The following is a 15,740-nucleotide window of genomic DNA, read 5'->3' as shown; positions in this document are numbered from 1 at the left end:
GACGTATATTTTATGCTTCTGGAAAAATGAAACCAAAATCGGCTTTCAAAATAATTCACTTTTATGAGTTTTGCTAACTGAAATTGTGTATACATGGTTCTGTGCCTTAGTGGTTAAAGGGCCTGTCTTGTAAACAGCAGAGCGGTGGTTCAAATCGGCCCAGGACCCAAAACTACGTCGAATTGCTTTAAAACCCAGCCTGCGCTAACAACCAAACTGCATTACAAAAAAAATCTACTTCGAAATACTTACCATTGTTTATATACAGAACTAAATCTTATGCCTCTTTAAAAATAAAACAATAACTGGCTTTCAAAAGTATTCTTTTTTATGAATTTTTCTAACTGAAACAGTTAAGTCATTGTCCTGTGGCTTAGTGGTTAAAGCGCCTGTTATGTAAAGAGGAGATCGGTGGTTCAAATTCTCCCAGGACCTAAATGTACGTCCGGTTTTTAGGAAGCTAAGCTCACGCTAACAACCTAATTGAATTAGAAACATTACCACTTTCAAAATACCCATTTACCTCATTTTTGTTTTTATACAGATGTATATTATTTGCTTATGGAAAAATGAAACCAAAATTAACTTTCAAAATAATTCAATATTAATGAGTTTTGCTAACTGAAATTGTGAAGACATGGTTCTGTGCCTTAGTGGTTAAAGGGCCTGTCTTGTAAACAGCAGAGCGGTGGTTCAAATCGGCCCAGGACCTAAAACTACGTCGAATTTCATTAAAACCCAGCCTGCGCTAACAACCAAACTGCATTACAAAAAAAAAATCTACTTCGAAATACTTACCATTGTTTATATACAGAACTAAATCTTATGCCTCTTTAAAAATAAAACAAAAACTGGCTTTCAAAAGTATTCTTTTTTATGAATTTTTCTAACTGAAACAGTTAAGTCATTGTCCTGTGGCTTAGTGGTTAAAGCGCCTGTTACGTAAAGAGGAGATCGGTGGTTCAAATTCTCCCAGGACCTAAATGTACGTCCGGTTTTTAGGAAGCTAAGCTCACGTTAACAACCTAATTGAATTAGAAACATTACCACTTTCAAAATACCCATTTACCTCATTTTTGTTTTTATACAGATGTATATTATATGCTTATGGAAATATGAAACCAAAATTAACTTTCAAAATAATTCAATATTAATGAGTTTTGCTAACTGAAATTGTGAAGACATGGTTCTGAGGCTTAGTGGTTAAAGCGCCTGTATTGTAAACAGGAGATCGGTGGTTCAAATACGCCCACGACCTAAAACTACGTCGAATCTATTTAAAACTCAGGCTGCCTAACAACCCAACTGCATTACAAAAAAAATCTAATTGGAAAAACCAAATTGCTTACTCTTGTTTATATACAGACCTAAATCCTATGCTTCATGAAAAATAAAACGAAAACTGGCTTTCAAAAGGATTCACTTTTATGATTTTTGCTAACTGAAACTGTTAAGTTAGTGTCTTGTGGCTTAGTGGTTAAAGTGCCTGTTACGTAAAGAGGAGATCGGTGGTTCAAATGCTCCCAGGACCTAAATCTACGTCAAGTTTTTAGGAAACCTAGCTAACGCTAACAGCTGAATTGAATTGGAAACATTTCCAGCTTCAAAATACCCCTTTACCTCACTTTTGTTTTCATACAGATGTATATTTTATGCTTCTGGAAAAATGAAACCAAAATTGGCTTTCACAATAAATATCTTAACACAAGATTTTCCCCAAAACTAAAATCAGAACACTAAAAAACACTACAAAAACGCTACAAACAGTACAAAAAAGTACAAAAATGCAAATTCAGATTAATAGGTAAAAATCAGATTAATAGGTTTCCAATTTTGGGTAGAGATCTACACAATAGGGTTACCTACCTGTTGGATATCTTGGGTATTTTGGGCAATAGTTTTGTTCAGGTGGGCTATTTCATCTTGCTTAAGTCTGACGTCATATCTCAGGCCTTCAATCACTCCCTTCAGATAGTTCATTTTACCACCACCCCCACCTCTGTTGGTCAACTCCTAAAAAATACTGAATAAATTGCTCTTTATCCAAATTTGAAATCAACTATGCCTCTCTCTTACTCTGCGCTAAACAAAACAAAACATTCGAACCTTTTCCAAGAGCAAATTTCCGAGTGTTTAATTATGAAAAGCTCTGATATCTGTTAACTTAAACTTTGAGTTAATTTCAAATCCATGTAACACAACTGAAGAAATACAGTGATGCTTACAAATGAATTTGTAATTTTTAACTGCTTTCAATGTGATGAGAAACTAAATTTTGTGGGAGAGTCTTAATTGTTGTGCGAAAATTAAGTTTTCATCACCCCTTATTAGCACGATATTGAAAGGGAGATAGAAAAGTGGGAGTTGGGTTAAAATCAGAAAACGCTCAACATTCAATACGTTAAATATTCTTTTAATTCTTCAATTGATGGCAATTCTTTGGAATGTTTTGATAACAACTGAACATTTTCTGTTCATTAACGTAGGTTATACAATTTTTTTGAGGGAAATAAAATCATAAATGTAAGGTATGCTTGGTTGGGGAACTCATGGTTGAAATCATTTCTAAGTTCAGTCGATTCTCAGAAAGTTTTCTTGCGATCAGCCTTGTGCCCACAAATCACCATTGTGCCCACGCAATTGAGTATTTGCCTTTTGTTTGTTCCCAGAAACCCTCACAATCGGGTCTTCAAAATTTCGTCTTCAAAATACAAAATAAGAAGCGATAAATTTGTTTTACTTTTTTTTATTGAAGACACACGATTATAGTAAAAAAATATATGAGTGAAAATGGCTCACATGGTCTTGAGCGTGTTTGATGTCCCTGGCAGATGCTTGGATGGCAATGTTGGATTGCAGTGGTTTGCCTGGAACACAGACACTTGATGAGAAGTTTGTTAAGATTCCTGATCACAAACCTGACAATTCTCGTTTACAAACAAAATTGTAAGTGGAAGACATACTGGCTCTTTCTATTAGCCATCGTACACACTCCGGGACAATTATTGATCCCCCCATTATAGCGTAGTTACGGTAAAAGGGGTATTTAGGTCCTAGCCCCACTAAGCTGTAGTGAAAGAGGAAAGGAAGACAAGTTTTGCTCAAATGAAGTTAAGCGACAAAATTTTTTACAAAAAAGTTTTAAAAAAACTTTGAGAGTTGGTTCACCCTAGCAGAGCTAACATGTAATTGCCAAATCAGAACTATTATCTATATGAAGTTTTTCGGGTTTCAGAAGCCGAAGCCAAATCAAAGACGGTAATTTGTAATCCAAATTAAAATAAATTAAATTACCGCACTTATGTCATACAAATTATGGGCAGGGTTTAGGTAGCAATTTGAGGTAGGTTTGAGCCGGAAAAAACAATCACTGTTGCAGTTGGGTTCAAAAAATACGGCAGATTTTAAAACACGTAAAGTATACCGAAGTTATTCCCCCGGACGAATGTCTCTTCGAATGATAGACTAGGCAGGTAGTCAATTGGGGGCAGTACTGTCCTGGACGTGTTCCAATCCTCTTGGTAGGTAACTGGGATTCCATCTTGTCCCATTGTCACAGCTGCAGTTGCTGTAGTTCCCACTTCAAAAATATTCAGAAATCAGACATTTTGTGATAAAATTTGAGGCATCATTTCAATTCAGCCACATATCGGCACTTTTTTCGTGCATTGTTACCATAAGTCACGAAAAGATCTATGTAAGTTCAAAGATGTTTTTATTAGAAACTGTGACATGAGAAAACTTTAATTTAAGATCAATTTTTTTCCGGATTCGAAAACCATTTTCCTTTCAAGCTTTCAAGGAAAAACACCTAGAAAGAAAACATTTTTCATCAATGTCCTTTTTGTGGTTTTCGCAGTTTTAACCTGATGACCTTTGTCCCAAATAATTTGGAGGAAAATGTTTAATTGTGCGACAAAAATCGGCGACCATTGTTTTGAGTTATTTTTGATGCATAAAATAACTCAAAATAACAAACAAATTTGATGCCAGGTCAGAAGATCCGATTTCAATTCTTCAATTCAAATGTGTACACAATTATAATTTGTGATTAGGCCTGTTTACGTAACAAAAAATTTTCTAGGATAATTAAATAGTTTCACTCGTTTCACTCAACGTTTCAAGGCTAATTGCATCCGTGAAACTCGTATTAGAACATAGCTAAACGGTTCTATGTTTTCGCAAACTGTCAAATTAATCTGCTAAGAAGAATTAACTTTTAATTAGAGAAACATAAGAAAAATCAAGTGATTAAATTAACTGACTGACGTTTCAAGAATTGCTTTCGAACGACTGATGGGGGCTCGACTCTATTTTATCCTGCCTCAGTCGGGGGTGGGGGATGCGGGGTAGGTTGCGGGGCAAGTAAAGTTTGTGGGGAGGATAAGTTCCCTAAGAGCCTTCAAATGCCGTCATTACAGTTTTTGAAGACCACTCACGATAATATTTAATAAAACCAATTTTGGGGCAATTTTCTTTGACGTTTAATAGTAAACCGCCGACACTTTTCTCGCAATATGCCATGTGCCCAGCTGCCAAAAATAGTGAATACCAGAGCAATCTAGATTACAAAAAGCGCAATAATTCACGGAAGTTAAAGTCACTCGATAAGTCAGGACAAAGCACAAAAATTTGCAGAAAAAACATGTATGCAAAAACTGTTTTATATAGAGTTCGAGAGCAATTAATCATGCATTCAAGCACTAGCTCAAAGAAAAGAGTCTGGACGCCAAAAAAGTGAGCATAAAAAACAGTCGTGGCATATTTTTTCTTCTGTAACGATTATTTCTCCAAAAGTACAGTAAGAATAATTTTGATTAACAACGGAGTTTGTCAACGAATTGCAGAAAAAAAAATTAACGAGAGACAGAAGAAAGTACTTTTGATCAAAACGGTGAATTACTATGCTCAACAAACGCTTTTGATACTGGCAGAAAGTTGTTTCTTACAGGTCAAATCACAATTCGAATGTCCAGTGAGGGAATTGTCTAAGATTTCTAAGAACGTGATTGCTTGAATGACAATTGAGTTTTGATTAAGCTATCATGTGTTTGTGGGTGCAATAGGATCAGATGATTGAAAGCTGTTATCAGATGTCCTGACAAGCTAAGAATTTTCAACTATTTAAAAGAATAGGAAGAAAACCGCATTTTCAATATTTTTAATTTCAGCTTCTGTTCATAAAGGAAACGTCACAGCAATTTTAAGAACAGGAGTGATTATTTAATGGAGTGAAACGAATTATACAAATATGATACCTACTCGAAATAAGCAAATCCAGACAAGAATTAAAACTTCAGTTCAAGCAAACGAACGTTTTGAAAAAACCGTTCACGTTTGAAAAAATGCAAACTTAAGTCTTATTATCATATCGAGTAGAAAAAGTTGCGGGCAAATCGTATGTTATAATATCTTTATACCATGCTGTGGCTTGTTAGTTCCGGCACTGGCAACTGATTTGGGTGCTGGGTGCCAGAAAGAGTGTCTATTCCCAATTGATCCCCTCTTCTTTGTTGCCATTTTGGGAGTTACTAAATCTACTCTGCAACCAGAAACTCCATCGCAAAATCTGAAATGCGCATTCCTAGGAGACGCCAATAATTTATCATCTGCGCTTCTTCAATTACACAAAAATATTTTCTCAACTCCTCATATGAATGATTTAGATCAGTTGTAATAGTCTCATTATTGTTTGAACGGGTATACTTCCGTTGAAGAGTATGTCCGTCCGGGTATGCTTCAATTGCTGTTTATATTCTAAGTAAAACCTGCTGAACCGAAAACCTTATTTTACTGAAATCGACCGATCGTTGATCATAGAAAAAAGCAATTAAATAACAAAACAAATTACCCGCAAATTTAATAAAACGTTAACACATCATTTGTTCAAAGAACAAAAAGTTGTAATGTTCATGGAAAAGCTAGCTCCTGTTTCAGGATGTTAGGGTGTCAAAAAGGAGAACTGGTCGTTTTTAGCAAAAAAATTGAAAACGTCAACTATACTTGACTAGATAACTAGGCTACGCAATGGTTTAGTTTCCATGACTCTCATTAGCCTCAGAAAAATTTTTAAATAAAGCACAAAAAAATCTGCAATTTTCGATTAAATCATTTTTGTAGCAATCTTTGAATAAAGAGATCGAATTTTACGATAACAGCCAAGAACGATGCATTCAAACGCCGTAGATATTATTTTCCGGGACAACTTTATTAATTAACGGACCTGGAGAAGTTTTTAGCATCTGAATTTTTAAAATTTGTTTGTGTAAAGCAATTAAAATTCTCCCTACTGCAAATGCAGCAATATTTATATTTACTGTCAATTTTGTTCACAGGACGTTTACGAAACACGCAGAATAATGTTGGTTCTGAGTTTTGCAAGTTTTTAAGTTAAATTTTGTGATAATTGACCAATCAATTGATGACTCGTCAAATTCTGGTCTTTGAGCAGAACTTGCGAGCAGATTCTGCGACCTCAATTAGCTTCAGATGTTGAAAAACTGGGTTCTTTGTTTTTTGAGCGTTTTTGTTTCCTTATCGTCATATTTCATTTCCTACTTCACGCAGAACCGTTACTTTTGTCGACGTGGTTAGAATTATTAAAAATCTTTGAGAAAATGACTTGAAAGAGAACGACCAAAAAGTATTACCATTACATCAAAAAACCTTTGTTTCTTCTTGTAGTTTTTAAGATGGTTGATCTTTTAGTTTTCAATTGCTGAACATGTTAGCAAAGAATGTTTTTTAAAAAGTCACAAACTGTTTAACTCTTCCGTAGAAACAATTAAACTCAAAGCTCGGTATTTGTCAATTGTTATATACTTTTGAAAAAAAACTCATCAGCATGAATGTTTTATAAGCAATTTGCGCGTTTTCAATTTGTCACTTGGCCTAACTTGCAAACTCAAACTTAAGGTTCAATTACACAACTAATGTTGAAAATGTGTCAATTGACATAGAAGTTAAACTGTTCAAATTACATCTTCTGTGGCATTGTTTTGCTGTATGCAAAGAAAACAAACAAAAATGAATAACGGCGTTTCGTTAAACAATTTCAGTTGTTAGTGAGTTTTAGTCAACCTCAACTAACAAAAAACATAACAAGACAAGCCCTGAAAAAATTCAGACTTTCGTTGACTTAACAGAAGGCAAAACCTAGAATGAAAATTAAATGTTTTGAGAAAACCACTTAAAGTAAATCCGATCAAAAATTTTTTAAAAAAATTGCAAAACTCAAATAAAATTGCCGCATTTAAAAAAACACACACAATCGAGAAAGCCGATGTTTGTTCAAACACGGTTTTCACTCTTGGAAAATAACATAGCCAGAAGAACCCCGGAAACGACTAGAAGTAGTCTGCGCCGAAAAAAATCATCGCAAATGGCTATTATCTCCTGATAGGACGTCTAGTATCTCCTGGCAGGTCGGACAACAATCTTAGTTCAGAAAATAAAAACTAGTACCAATCCTAATAAATTAGGAAATTTCAACTAGTTTTTCAGATAGTATGAGTGCACATACAAAACTCTGTTTCATGCAGGCGAAGCTATTAGTCTGACCCCAAAAACTTGGGCAAGACATATCAAGCTCACAGATATTCTTTCTTAAAAATAAGATGCAAAGACTGTAATAATATGCAAAAATTGTATCAAATTGCTCAACTTTTTGTCAAATTCCGTTAAAGAACGAGCTTCTTACCAAAGACACTTAACTTAATTTGTAATAAACATAACTTATAAGCATCAGGCTTCAATTGAGTTACTAATAAATTCAACAAAAGGACAAAAATTGCAAAAATAATAGCAAAAACAGCAACATAGTTGAAGAACATTCAAATTGACGCTAAACACCCTTATTTATTAGAAAACATCAAAACGCTCTCAAATCAACCTGAATACTGTTACTCAAGTCTAAAACAACCTCTTAGATACCATGTACAACTGAAAAAATTAAAAACGAAAAATCTTCAAAAAGGGGTACGTGAACACAAAACTTTACTCACTTAAGCAAAAGTTAGGTGAACTAAGAAAAGTTAGCAAGGAAGAAGGAATCAACAAAAAAGCACAAAACTAACGTATTGAAACTACTCAACAAAAATGGAAAAAAGCAGTCTACAGTCAATTAATAATTTGTCAGCAAAACAATGACTAAGGCGCCTTTGAGCAAGAGGAATTTTTCTGATTGCAAAGGAATGCAATAAAAAACAAAGGTATAAAAGGCAAAAATGGTTGAAAAAGCCGCCAGTGATCAAATTCGATCACTCAAAGAAATTTTCACCCCTGTTTATCGCTCTCAAAAACGGCGGCATGAATAAAAAAAACACTCTCTTATCGCTCCACTCTTCATTTTTGTTCAACACTTACACCACTCCTAAATTTTTCAGGTGTTTCATTTCCTGCTTCAAAATTCCCTATAACAAATTTGACAGAAAACTTCTTCAATACTCCTCTTCGCGTCGTAAAAAACCCACAACACAATTCGAATGCTAGTAACAACATATTACATACATTGATCATTTGAAAAAATTTGACAACCTAACGTCGAATCTTGAAATCTACGCTCAGCTTGAGCAAAAAATATTCAGTTTCATTCATTGCTTTATAGAATAAGAGTTGCCGAAAAACAAAGAATTAAAGAGATTACCGGCAACTTGTCGAAACTTAATTGCAATTGCGTTGTACGCATTTTTGCCTCAAAATAGCTATGAAAAGAACGGAAAAGAATTCAAGATATCAGTTTTTCATGCTAATTTTGAGTTGTGTTTAATTGAGTTAGACTTAAGTACAGTAAAGCTGCACTCAATTAACCTTCAGTTAGATTTAGGTAGCCTCAATAAACCTCAACAACTTCAATTAAAGTCAAAAATTTTGTAAGCACTGCAAACCAATTCAAATTAGTGAAGAAAATTTTCAGGATTAATAATAATTAGAAAAGAAATTATCGTTTTCAAACTTACCTGATGTGTTCTTGACGAACTTACCATGAAATGAGCACACCAACAACTGTCCAGTCAAGTTAGTTGTTCTCCAGAGAAATAAAATGGTAGTAACCAGAAGTCCACAGCAATACTTTAAGGCACTAGAAATTGACAACTAACAAATCAGTTGAGGAACTTATAGTTCCTGTACTCATTGGTTACATCAATATTTTATTCACCGCAAATCACATATTTTAAGGTACGATGTGAAAATGGAAAATTTTTGCGTGAGCCGAACTTTTCTTCTACTAGTATTTGTAAATTGCTTCAAATTTGTAACTTTTCTGTATCTGATAATGCTTTTTCTTTAAAATACAGCACGTATGCTAGGCTGAAAATGACACAATCGAGTTCCTAGAGACATCGAAAATCTTACAAAGTACTCAATTTCCAGGCACAATTAGTAAATTATCTTAATTCTTCTGGCCCTCTGTGCACTATTTTGCATCTGTAATGCCATATTACTAAACATTTTGATCGAAGACATAAAAATGAAAAAAAAAACCCACAATTAATCCCAACAATTTACAGTGGGAATGAAAACAAGATGCACTTTGCATTTACGGCCCAAAATCATCCAATAATTCGCCGTTTGGCTAGAATATGCTAGCTTTGTCTTATTTCTGATTTTGTTAAGGGGAAACCAATCAAATCTATTGGAGATCCAGTAAATAGATAAATAAAGACTAGTAATGGCCGACAATAACCTCTCTTTACGCGTTCATAAAAATTTCAAGATAAGAACGTAGTCAGCTAGAGAAGTCAAAAAATCAAGCAGGAATTTGGAAGCACTACATCTTTGTTAGTAATAATCAAGCAATTTCGAAGAAGTTGGTTCAATATTGCGAAGAAGCAAATTCAATATAGCTTCAATTCGATTGCGACTGAAAGCAAGAATATATATTTTTTTAAAAATCCCGAAGCTACGCGTTCTTTGGATTTTGGTATTCCAGCTCACTCCTGCTTCCTAATGAGAGGAAGAAAAGAATATCACAAATAAGCAATAGGTTTATTTCGTTTCTATTTCAATACCCGCACAGACGATTTCACGCTAAAAGATAAAGAGGATCGCACGCCAAAAATTGAAAAGATGGGTGCGGTAAAGCGAGACAAATTTTTGTCGGAAGAAGTATAAGACATAGCAGGCCAAGTACTGAGCAACAATTGGGAGAATTTTCGACGATTGAATCAAAATTAAAGCTACTAGCTACATCTAGATATGACTAGAGATGGATTTGGAAAACCATTTAAAAGAAAACAAAAAAGCATGAAAACAATAGAAACAGAAGCCAAATTGCTCCACGTGAAGAAAACATAAACCGACTAAAGTCGGACGAATTGCTCTCGAATGACTAGCGAGGCAAATAATTTAACACATTAGAATAACACATTTTTCTGATGGAAAATCTTCTGACTTTGGAGCAAAAATCCTTCTCTCCGCTACACGGACTATGTACGTTCGTCGCTCAAAATCCGTTTCATTTCAGCTGAATATCTGACTTAATATCTGAATTTGCGCAACTGAAATCACTCAAAAATCAAAAAGTCAAGCATGAAAAAGTCACTCAAGAATTGAAATCAAAATAACATTCTTGAAGAAAACGGCCGACTAAAAATTTAAAAAGACACGGTTACAATAGTTGCTTAAAACCTTGTTCGAGAGCAATCAAAAACTAATATTGAGAAAGCAGATGTTTGTCTCAGTTTACTTAAAAACTAGAATGGAAAAAATTCGTCCCGGAAAAACCACTCGCTCTATTTTCTGCTTTAGCGTGGTTTATTTATTTCACTTCAAAAATCATTGAAATCCGCATTTTCGTCTTTAAGGCCACTGGATAAACAAGACAGAAACAATCTGCGCAAAGGAAGCAAAAAACTATCCAAAGAAAAATTAAAAACTTTTATCAAAATCAAAAGAAAATATTTATTAACATTCCAAGCAAAACAGTACCAATACCCTCCGCCAATTCCTCCAGCACGTTATTTTTCACACATAAGAACATTATCTGGAGCAGATAATAACCAGAACAAAAAACCTTAAACCTAAATAAAATTTAACGCACATAACGAACATCTTCACCAATAAGAAACATAAAAACCTTTCAACGCTGTAATAAACATCTTAAGATGTTTGCAGATAATTTTATAAAAGGTGGGCAGACACATAACAATTTTAAGATGGTAGACCAAAAAAGAACCGCAAATCGTAGAAACGTTCTAAAAAAAGGTGTCAAAAATAAAAAATTAAAAACTAAAACCAGTCGAAACTAAAAGGGAGATAAAAATGTCCTTAAAACCATACAAAATAACAGCACTGAATTCAAGGTGGAAACATGGAATGTTAAATGTAGGCAAACAACTAATAAAACGCGTAAAATTATCATTATGCAAAACGTCCAAAAAGTACCCTTAGTAATAGAACCTACTATTTAAGTACTTTATAGGGTACTATTAGTTGAATATTAGGTATTAATTAAGTAAACAATAACAATGCCTAGGAGATCCAACTGGCAACAAGAAAAATGAGTTTAGGAAATTGCTTCGAAAATGCCTAGGTGAAAAAAGAATTTTGCCCACTTCCCCCGAAGAAATTTTGCCTTATACTTTTCTCGCTTTCAGAAATGCGACATGAACAAAACAGCACTCTCTTTTCACTCCTCCCTTCGCTTCTGTTCAGCAATTTGACCAAAACCAATTTTTTTAGGTGAACCATTTACTTTCACATCTGGTTTTATAACAAAATTATAGATAAAAAACAAAAAATGCTTCTAGTAATACTTCTCTTCGAGTCATAAAAAAACGAACAAAGCACAATACAAAAGTAGGAAAACACCACAAGTTTAGGGAAGATAAAAGACAAAAAGATGCTAAACCAGTCAATATTTCCACAAAATTGTCATCAAAAACTAAGCACTCGGCAAATAAACATAAGAAGAAAAGCTTCATTTGAAGCAGACAACCGACCATAAAAGTACAATTGGCTATACTGTAAAAAAGTGTTCAAAAAAACTGTCAAAACCATTCAGAGTTAGCAAATAAAGGATTTAGCAAAAAGGGAATTAGCAAAACCAGTCAAAATTAGCAACAGGTCCTTAAAACTATCTGAAATGCAATTTCATGCCATTTAACCCCACCTGAACACAGAACTGCAAAACTTAGCCAACAAATAGTAAAAACGCGTAAATATCACCACGAAAAATCAAAAACTTCACATAGCCGGCAAATTTCCGGAAAAAGCCGCCGTTAACCAACTTGACGCACAGTGGGATTGAAACAGAAGTCAAACGTGAGAAAACCGTGACTTATGTAAAGCAAAAAACATAACCGACTAACGTCGGGCGAGTTGTTCTGAAACGACTAGCGAGCAGTTGGCTGCGTCAATAGCTAGCCACATTTTAGTGAAGCTAACTTTAGCTTCATTGAACGGGCGTGAGGTGAGGGTAATAGATAATATCACGCCACATAACAGCAGCTGAAGTGCGTCATCAACAAAAGAGTTGAGAAGAGAGAGAGAGAGAGAGATAAAACGTGAAAGAGAACAAAGAATCCCCAACCAACAGAAAGAGGGAGAGAGCTAGGAAAATTTTCCATGGTGAGAATCGACTCTGCAACGTCAAGTTTTCTAGCCTTTAACTGAAAAACTCAGTTAAAAGGCAAAATTCAAAAAAAGTTCCCAAATTTCGCAAAAACCATTTTTTGCCTCTTGATTTCTGTCATGTAACCTATCTGCAAGACTTAACAAGTTTCATCGGCCAGTAATGATCGTTAAACTCAGAAAAATAGAAAAATATCCAAAAATTTTAAAAACAATTGCAAATTTTACCAAAATATTGCTCGAATTCTTGATATTAATATCATCAGAACCATTTCATTTTCTCAAGAGACTATCCAGTGTCTCTATTTAAAGCCCAAATTAGTTTCACTGGCTCATAAAGATCCATAAACTTGGAACATTATAAATTTTCGAAATAGGAACATTATAAATTTTCGAAAGTTTGAAATTTAAGTTTTATAAAAAAAAAATTGCTTAAACTCGAGTCATTAAAGTCTTGATAACTATTCCATTAACACTAGAAACTATGCAACAGCTTATTATCAAACCTCGGAGGAGGTCCTAGGCCTCTGGTGCCGGGAAAAACAAAAATTCAAAAAAATACTGAAATTGCAAACATTTTTTTTAAAAAATTGCTTAAAGTCGTGATATCAAAATCTTGAAAAACAATCCATTACATCTAGAAACTATGCAGTCGTTTCATCAAACCCTAGGGGAGCTTCTTTGGCTCTGGAGAAACCCAAAACAAAAACAATCAACACGAAACAAATTGCAGATATTTTATTTAAAAAAATGCTTAAATTTGTGATATTAAAATCTCGAAAAACATTCCATTACATCTAGAAACAAAGCAGTAACCTATTATTAAACACCCTAGAATTTATCAAAAAATTGTATATGAAAAAAGCTTTTATCAAAAAATTTTTATCAAAAGTATTATTAAAAAAATGCTAAAATTTGTGATATTAAAAAGTTTAAAACTATTCTTTGGCCAGTAGCTTAATATTATAGCCTAAAGGAGGTTTTCTGGCCCCTGGGGCTTAAAAAACTTGAATCAAGATAATAGAAGTTAAAAAATTACACATTTGTCTAAGAATGCTAACATCCCTAAGGCTTTAGTCTTTGAAAAACATTCGATTACATCCAGAAAATATGCCGTAAACTATTATTAAACACTTGAGTAGGTTTTCTGGTCCCTGAGTCCAGAACAACTTGAGCAATGACAATGTCAAAAAAATGAAAAATGCAAGTTTTGTCAAAAAAATGTCAAAACGTTGAAGATGTTAAAGCAATGAAAACCGTTCCATTAAACCTAAAAACTGTGCAGTAATTTATTAGAGGAGGTTCCTTGACACCTAGGGCTGGAAAAAGTCCAAAAACGACAAAAATTTTTTAAAACCTTGACAAATTGTGAAAATTATTATAAATTTGCGCGTTTTGTTTGGATTACCAAAACATATAGCCCTTTAAATTGTCTTAAAAGAAACTTATGTCTTGCAAAGAACCTTTATCAAACTTAACCAGCCTCAATTTCAGACTGATCCCACAAAAAACTTGACAAAAAATTACGAAAAAATGCAACGTTTTGGGCTCAAAAACTCCTACAAAAGATCTTTTAACCTTAAACTACGGCCTTCCTAGTAGCTTCATCACCCTAAGCACTTGAAGGATAAACGCGGCACAGGGCCTCTGATGAAACTAAAATCCCGCTGGGCGCTACCTGTTTATATCATTTTTAAGTCAAATGGTGAGACGAAAAATTGAACAAACAAAAAATCGCAAAAAAGACCAACAGGAATAGAAATAATTGCTACAAACTTCGGTTGAGAGCAATTAAACGTCAACAAAAGGAAAAGCAAACTTAAAAAAAACCAGCATAAGTCTTGACCTACAATTTTAGTGAATGAAAATTCTTTGAATTGTAGGTTGAGACTATGAATGCTTTGAGACAACAAGTTCGAAAAAAAAATCGGATCAAAAAAGGAAAAACAGTTAAAATTATGTAAAATGCCGCTGTGAACGAAAAAACACTTGCGGGAAAGCCAATTTTTGTTTTGCCAAGAACCATTTTCTCACTCTACTTTTGAATTCGAGTTAAAAAATTCACGCCGCAAAACCACTCGCTTTTTCGCTTCACTTCCTGTTTCGGCGTGACCAAAATAACTACTCTTATTTGACTTCAAATATTACCCATACAATTCAATTTCTTCGAATAGTAAAAAGAAGAGCACCTAAATAATAGCCGTTGGGAGGCTAATGGCGGCTATTAAAAAAGAACACTGGATTCTGAACCATGTCAAGGAATATACAATTGATGTTATTCCGTCAGTGTAATTATTTACAAATTACAAATTACTGCAACATCACAACAGAAAATCGAAGTTAATTGCATTTTCGTGGCATATTAAATTTAAAAAACGCATTAAATTTGTACATTTTTTACGTCAACCAATAGTAAGTTCAGTTCATAATTCCAAAATTAAAGTCACGCCATGTTAAACAAGTAACCTTCCACAAACACAAGATCAAGTTAAAAACTGAGGCAGAAAAAGACTCTAAGCAACTTGGGGAAATTTTTTTGTCTTGTTTGACTTAAATTTCACTCGGTAGTTCAATCCAATTTAGTTTTGCCAATCTTACAAATGAATTCTGCATTTTGCTGGAAAAAATTTTCAGGTTCCAAAACAATTTTTTTGTCCTGTTAGACTCATGAAGACTCCAATTGACCAATGGACATCCTGTTGGAGGTTTCAAAGCAGGTCGTAACTATTTTTTTTTATTTTCGAAAAAAAATGTAATTTTTTTCGCAAAAATAGTTCAACGGGGAGTAGGCTCCGACTGCGATTAATATCTTCAACAGATTCAATTTCTATAATATGTTGCCCTTTACACCCAGTTTAGCTGTTTCTCCACTGAAACTATTAGATTCTGCTCAATTGCGGGAATGACCACTGCTGAGACGTGAAAATGACTTAATACCAGTCTCAAAGTGCATTTAAGACCAGTCTCAAAGTTTTTGTGGGATAGATTTTCTAATAGCGCAAATTGTTTTTATTTCTTGGACCATTTTTCGTAGGATATGTTTAACTTCCCCTGAAATGTTAAATTGCTGTATATATGAACGCTTAAATGTTTTACTTCAGGTTTCTCGTCTATTGGAATTGAATTTGGAATGATCTGTTCTTTTAAGTCTTTCCTTTTGCTATCAC

The 15,740-nt window shown here is 34.0% G+C and overlaps 1 protein-coding gene across 2 annotated transcripts in view; it reads right to left on the bottom strand.

Moving 5' to 3' along the window:
- LOC142351908 (uncharacterized) overlaps positions 1-15,740 on the bottom strand; it is a 438,132-nt gene that overhangs the window by 257,496 nt on the left and 164,896 nt on the right. For both annotated transcript variants that reach the window (XR_012760975.1, XM_075404166.1), the window contains exons 2-5: positions 5,421-5,571; positions 3,425-3,580; positions 2,800-2,867; positions 1,867-2,013 (exon numbers count right to left, since the gene is read on the bottom strand). Coding sequence is in view for 1 of the 2 variants with exons in the window: in XM_075404166.1 (XP_075260281.1) it covers positions 1,867-2,013; positions 2,800-2,867; positions 3,425-3,580; positions 5,421-5,520 (471 nt within the window). In the remaining variant the exon portion in view is untranslated. The remainder of the gene's footprint in view (positions 1-1,866; positions 2,014-2,799; positions 2,868-3,424; positions 3,581-5,420; positions 5,572-15,740) is intronic.

The sequence above is a fragment of the Convolutriloba macropyga genome, chromosome 13 (assembly GCF_964194025.1).
Source record: "Convolutriloba macropyga chromosome 13, txConMacr16.3, whole genome shotgun sequence".
Classification (NCBI taxonomy): Eukaryota; Metazoa; Xenacoelomorpha; order Acoela; family Convolutidae; genus Convolutriloba; species Convolutriloba macropyga.
This window is presented reverse-complemented; position numbering and strand designations above follow the sequence as displayed.